We start from the raw sequence: 7,500 nt of genomic DNA, 5'->3' as shown, positions 1-7,500 counted from the left end.
ATCCCAGACCAGCAGATCCCAGACCAGCAGATCAACAGACCAGCAGATCAACAGACCAGCAGATCAACAGACCAGCAGATCAACAGACCAGCAGATCCCAGACCAGCAGATCAACAGACCAGCAGATCCCAGACCAGCAGATCCCAGACCAGCAGATCAACAGACCAGCAGATCAACAGACCAGCAGATCCCAGACCAGCAGATCAACAGACCAGCAGATCAACAGACCAGCAGATCAACAGACCAGCAGATCAACAGACCAGCAGATCAACAGACCAGCAGATCCACAGACCAGCAGATCCACAGACCAGCAGATCAACAGACCAGCAGATCAACAGACCAGCAGATCCACAGACCAGCAGATCCCAGACCAGCAGATCCCAGACCAGCAGATCCCAGACCAGCAGATCAACAGACCAGCAGATCAACAGACCAGCAGATCAACAGACCAGCAGATCCACAGACCAGCAGATCCCAGACCAGCAGATCCACAGACCAGCAGATCCACAGACCAGCAGATCCCAGACCAGCAGATCAACAGACCAGCAGATCAACAGACCAGCAGATCCCAGACCAGCAGATCAACAGACCAGCAGATCAACAGACCAGCAGATCCACAGACCAGCAGATCCCAGACCAGCAGATCCACAGACCAGCAGATCCACAGACCAGCAGATCCCAGACCAGCAGATCAACAGACCAGCAGATCCCAGACCAGCAGATCCCAGACCAGCAGATCAACAGACCAGCAGATCAACAGACCAGCAGATCAACAGACCAGCAGATCCCAGACCAGCAGATCAACAGACCAGCAGATCCCAGACCAGCAGATCCCAGACCAGCAGATCAACAGACCAGCAGATCAACAGACCAGCAGATCCCAGACCAGCAGATCCCAGACCAGCAGATCCACAGACCAGCAGATCCCAGACCAGCAGATCCACAGACCAGCAGATCAACAGACCAGCAGATCAACAGACCAGCAGATCAACAGACCAGCAGATCAACAGACCAGCAGATCCCAGACCAGCAGATCAACAGACCAGCAGATCAACAGACCAGCAGATCAACAGACCAGCAGATCCCAGACCAGCAGATCCACAGACCAGCAGATCCCAGACCAGCAGATCAACAGACCAGCAGATCAACAGACCAGCAGATCCACAGACCAGCAGATCCCAGACCAGCAGATCAACAGACCAGCAGATCAACAGACCAGCAGATCCACAGACCAGCAGATCAACAGACCAGCAGATCCCAGACCAGCAGATCCCAGACCAGCAGATCCACAGACCAGCAGATCCCAGACCAGCAGATCAACAGACCAGCAGATCCCAGACCAGCAGATCAACAGACCAGCAGATCAACAGACCAGCAGATCCCAGACCAGCAGATCCCAGACCAGCAGATCCACAGACCAGCAGATCCCAGACCAGCAGATCCACAGACCAGCAGATCCCAGACCAGCAGATCCCAGACCAGCAGATCCACAGACCAGCAGATCCACAGACCAGCAGATCCCAGACCAGCAGATCAACAGACCAGCAGATCCCAGACCAGCAGATCCACAGACCAGCAGATCCACAGACCAGCAGATCCCAGACCAGCAGATCAACAGACCAGCAGATCCACAGACCAGCAGATCCCAGACCAGCAGATCAACAGACCAGCAGATCAACAGACCAGCAGATCCACAGACCAGCAGATCAACAGACCAGCAGATCAACAGACCAGCAGATCCCAGACCAGCAGATCAACAGACCAGCAGATCAACAGACCAGCAGATCAACAGACCAGCAGATCCACAGACAAGCAGATCCACAGACCAGCAGATCAACAGACCAGCAGATCAACAGACCAGCAGATCAACAGACCAGCAGATCAACAGACCAGCAGATGGATGGGTGTGTGGGTGGATGGATGGATGGATGTGTGGACACTAAATTTTTCAACTAAACATTGAAATAAATCTAATTAATAAACTAAATTAACCATTTAAACTAAATTACTGATCTAATTATTGATCTAAAGCCCACACTGTCACTGTATGATAATTGAAATGAACTGATGACATCAGCGTTTTTTGCAGAATGGCTGTACAGCTGAATACAATTATGCTGCATTATTTTCCTGTTTAACACTGTAAAGCTGCTTTGAAACAATCTACATTGTTAAAAGTGCTATATAAATAAAGTTGACTTGACTTGACTTGGATGGATGGATGGATGTGTGGATGGATGGATGGATGTGTGGATGGATGGATGGGTGGGTGTGTGAATGGATGGATGGATGAATGAATGGATGGATGGATGAATGAATGGATGGGTGGGTGGATAGATGGATGGATGTGTGGATGGGTGTGTGGATGGATGGGTGGATGGACGGATGGATATGTGGATGGATGGGTGGATGGACGGATGGATATGTGGATGGATGGATGGATGTGTGGATGGGTGTGTGGATGGATGGGTGGATGGACGGATGGATATGTGGATGGATGGGTGGATGGACGGATGGATATGTGGATGGATGGATGGGTGTGTGGATGGATGGGTGGATGCTGGGTGGATGGATGGATGGGTGGATAGATGGATGGATGTGTGTGTGGATGGATGTGTGTGTGGATGGATGGGTGGATGGACGGATGGTGGATGGATATGTGGATGGATGGATGGATGGATGGATGTGTCGGTGTATAAATGGATGTATGGGTGGGTGGATGGATAAATGGATGGTTGGGTGGGTGTGTGGATGGATGGGTGGATGGACGGATGGATATGTGGATGGATGGGTGGATGGACGGATGGATATGTGGATGGATGGATGTGTGGATGGATGTGTGGATGGATGGATGGGTGTGTGGATGGATGGACGGATGGATATGTGGATGGATGGGTGGGTGTATGGATGGATGGATGGATGGGTGGATGGATGGATGGATGGATGTGTGGATGCTGGGTGGATGGATGGATGGGTGGATAGATGGATGGATGTGTGGATGGGTGTGTGGATGGATGGGTGTGTGGATGGATGTGTGGATGGATGGATGGGTGGATGGACGGATGGTGGATGGATGTGTGGATGCTGGGTGGATGACGGATGGATGTGTGGATGGATGGATGGATGTGTGTGTGGATGATGGGTGGATGTGTGTGTGGATGATGGGTGGATGTGTGTGTGGATGATGGGTGGATGCTGTACCTTTAGCACATGCGCGTGGTGTCCCGATCAGCTCGTAGCTGCTGAAGCCGACCTCAGCCGTGAGGAAGGAGCTGAACTGATCCGGCTTCAGTCTGATGCTGCTGTAGTTCCTGTAGGTCACTTCCTGAACACACACACACACACACATAATGAAACCAGCTGCTGTTTTAAACAGGCAAGAGTCACTCACACACTGTCACATTATTAACCTCTGAACCCCAGTAACCTCATGACAGTGGCAACAACTTAAAATACTCCATCATTTTAGGCCTCACAGACAGGGGCGGGGCCAGAGGGGCGGGGCCAGAGGGGTGGAGCCAGAGGGGCAGGGCCAGAGGGGTGGAGCCAGAGGGGTGGAGCCAGAGGGGCGGGGCCAGAGGGGCGGGGCCAGAGGGGCGGGGCCAGAGGGGTGGAGCCAGAGGGGCAGGGCCAGAGGGGTGGAGCCAGAGGGGCAGGGCCAGAGGGGTGGAGCCAGAGGGGTAGGGCCAGAGGGGCGGGCCAGAGGGGTGGAGCCAGAGGGGCAGGGTCAGAGGGGTGGAGCCAGAGGGGCAGGGCCAGAGAGGCAGGGCCAGAGGGGTGGAGCCAGAGGGGCAGGGCCAGAGGGGTGGAGCCAGAGAGGCAGGGCCAGAGGGGTGGAGCCAGAGGGGCGGGGCCAGAGGGGCAGGGCCAGAGGGGTGGAGCCAGAGGGGCGGGGCCAGAGGGGCAGGGCCAGAGGGGTGGAGCCAGAGGGGCAGGGCCAGAGGGGTGGAGCCAGAGGGGTGGAGCCAGAGGCATAAATTGCTCAGTTTAAAAGTAGACATTCCAAGCTTTATAAAGAGATATCTGCTGCTATTTTTCGCGGAGTTACAGCTCATTTTCAGACGCATTTCAGAATGGACATCACAGGAAAACAGACGGAAAAACGCACATCCTGTTTTTTTATTATTTATTTATTTAGCGAAAAGCACAACACAAATAAAAGTAGACAATTTAAGCTTTGTAAAGACAAAAATGTCATTAGGAAAAATCAAGCAAAACAAGCTGCATCAGTGTTTTCACAGCGAAAGTGAAGAAAGAAGAAGAAGAAAAAGACCAGCGTAGAACAGATTTAAAGGAGAACGCTGTGTTGTTGTTTATTTTACTATCTCTTTCTCTAAATGTGTACATTGATTATTCCCCCCAATAATTTGTTGATTATGGCTTTATTTATCTAAATGTGTTATGTTTTTATAACTCTTACAAGTGTAATGATCCAAATTATAATTACAATATTGCCTTTATAACAACGTAAACCCCGTCACTGTTGTACTGAAGTCTTTATTTCTGTTCAGAAGCTGCAACACCATTGGAGGATCTCCTTGAGGAGTTTTATTTGACATAAAATATATATTTAAATTTGGCAAAGAAATATGTAAAATTCTGTCTGAGAAATAAAAGGACTCTTTCATTTTATAATTTGTCTTAAATCTCATTTTGTAAAAAAAAAAAAAAGAAGAGAAAATCGTATGGTGAAATTAGTATGGTGAATCAAATCACATTGTGTGTTGAGTGAATCGTTACATCCCTAATTATAATAACTTCACTAAGATAATCTGATAGATACCGGCCCTCTGTCACATTTTAACCCTTGTGCACTGTTGGATTTCTGCTTGCACTCCTTATGGTCCGGGTCAAATTGACCCTAATTGGATTCAATACAATTCCCCAAAAATCACACTATGAAAAAACACATACAATCAGGTAAAAACAATTAACTTTTAATATCAATACTTTTCACACATTACAAAGAATAAATATTTGAATTTACGATTTATAAAAATAACTTTTAACCATTTTTATTTTTATTTTTAAGATTGGCCCTTAGGACACTTGCCTTTATACATTTAGAACAATACTATCTTAGTCTAAACCTAAAGTAATCTTGACCAACTATATAGCATTTGAAAGCTTTCAGACTCTAATTTTCATATTTGGTGACTGATTTTCAAAAGAGATGAGCAGGAGATAAATAGCGATAGATTTGTCATTTGTGATGCGGTGCCAAACTATAACGCACGTTTTGACTCTGTCCATATGTTTTTTTTATATGCATTTTAGAGATTGATTTCAAATCAAATATTAACATTACTGCCCAAACTACTTCTCAATAGGATGTCTACTTCAAAGATATTTTGAAAAGTATGAAAATATAACGTATAGATCACTCAAACCATATATGGAAATCCAAGAGTCTACATGTCATCTAGTGGAAAATGTTGGTACTGCGCACAAAAACTTTTTTTTTTTGAGATATCAACCTAAAATTTGGTACAGAATTTCAGATATTTAGCTTTGATTTTCATGAGGTTTTAGAATTTAACATGTTTTGTAAAATGTATATTTTATATAAAATATAAAAATATATATGTTATATATTTTCATGTTCATAAACTTCTATAACTTGTTTTAAACTTTACTTTTATGATTTATACAGTGATGGCTAATTTCAAAACACTGCTTCATGAAGTTGTTAATAGTTGAAGAGCTCTGAGATGCACAAAGTGTTTTGTATTTTGTGTCTGTACTGTACTGTTGAATATCTGTCCTATACGGGTCAAATTGACCCACAAACAGCAAGAGTGTATAAAATATTGATAATCACATTTCACAACGCATTATCATGTTGAAACTTTGCATGCATGTTAATGACCCTAAATGCGAAAAGGTCACACAATTTCAAGAAAAACAATGTGGGTTAGATAGTATTTCAGATAGATTGAAAAAAGAAATTATAGCTCATTTTTACCATTTGTGGCATACAAAAAATATTTCTGTATTGAAAAAATTGGGAAAAGCTAATTTTTTTAGCTTCATAGGCTAGAAATAAACTAAAATAACAAAATATAACCAAGAAATGTTATTATTTTGGGTCTCTACAATTGCCTTAGAACATTAAAATATGCGGGTCAAATTGACCCGTGAACACCACGAACGTAACAGTAAATGTGTGTGTATATGTCAAAACACATCAGCGTGTTGAAACTTTGCATGCATGTTCATGACCCTAAATGAGAAAAAGTCACAAAATTTAAAGAAAAAAAACATAGGTTAACTGATATTTCTGACAACTTAAAAATCAAAACGGGTCAAATTGACCCGCAACATAACACAAGGGTTAAAACCCAGTGTGGCCCAACAACTTAGCCCAGCCCTGCTCTAGAGTCTCCCACTGAACTAAAGGAGCACTCTTTACTGGTGTTCTGTGTAATCCAGGCACAATTTGAAGAAAAGATTTGACTTTTTTCCATTTATTAAAGGTCCCATGGCATAAAAATTTCATTTTATGAGGTTTTTTCAACATTAATATGAGTTCCCCTAGCCTGTATATGGTCCCCAAGTGGCTAGAAATGTTGATGGGTGTAAACCCGAGTTCTGGCTGTCTCTCTCTGCCTTTGAGAAAATGAGAGCTCAGATGAGCTGATCTGGAATTTTTCCTGTTATGACATCATACCAGGAAAGGTTACCTCCCCTTCCTCTGCAACATAATCGAACACTCATTTCAAATGCAAAGATGTCAGCCAATCACAACAGTGGGCGTTTTCACTGAAGTCTCAGCAGACACGCCTCTTGAAGCAGGACATTCAGCCAGAGGGGGAATAACGGTATAGAAAAAATGCCTTTTATTTCTAAATTATGACATTTTTTAATGTAAAAATCATACTAACAATATAAGTACACCTCAGGAAACATTATAAAATAATAGAAAAATGCCATGGGACCTTTAAGGAGTGGAAATGTCAAATAAGTCAAATTAAGTGCTCCTATGCCGCCACCTACTGGTTATAGTGGGGTTTTTTTTGCCATAAAGTGCCCAGCACCTTTAAACCTTTAGTTTTACAAATCATCACACTAACAATAATATTAAAACTGGATAATATTTAGAGCGTTGAAGTGCTGGAGAAAGAGTGAGTTTCCCTCTCAGAAGGGTGAACGAACATAGATGAATAACGTATGAACATGTTCTGCATTTATTTTCCCCAGGTTTTAGTTTTTTTTCTTGAAAGTCGTATTTGAATGTGCGGCAACTATAGTTATTAATATGTCATATACACCACTTCAATGTCAAATTTGACTAGGAGGAGAACATGATTTGGCATCTAAACTCTAAATAACTGCTTTCAACAGATCAATCTTTATTCATAAACAAATTTATTGTGTATAAAAGTCGAAGAACATTCGATGCAAACTCAAAAAAGCTGCATCTATTTTATAATCTGTTGAATATGAAAATACAACAAACAACAAATACATTTGTCTTAAAGTGGTGGAACATAGAGCAGA

General features: G+C 44.0%; 1 protein-coding gene across 2 annotated transcripts in view; it reads right to left on the bottom strand.

Annotated features, from left to right (window-relative positions):
* Positions 1-7,500, bottom strand: part of mepceb (methylphosphate capping enzyme b) — a 20,407-nt gene that overhangs the window by 1,460 nt on the left and 11,447 nt on the right. For both annotated transcript variants that reach the window (XM_079802657.1, XM_079802658.1), the window contains one exon: positions 3,202-3,325. In XM_079802657.1, coding sequence (XP_079658783.1) covers positions 3,202-3,325 — 124 coding nt within the window. The remainder of the gene's footprint in view (positions 1-3,201; positions 3,326-7,500) is intronic.

Source organism: Gobio gobio (assembly GCF_949357685.1).
Source record: "Gobio gobio genome assembly, chromosome: 21".
NCBI classification, from domain to species: Eukaryota; Metazoa; Chordata; class Actinopteri; order Cypriniformes; family Gobionidae; genus Gobio; species Gobio gobio.
Note: the sequence above shows the minus strand (reverse complement) of the source record. Positions and strands in the feature narration are given on the sequence as shown.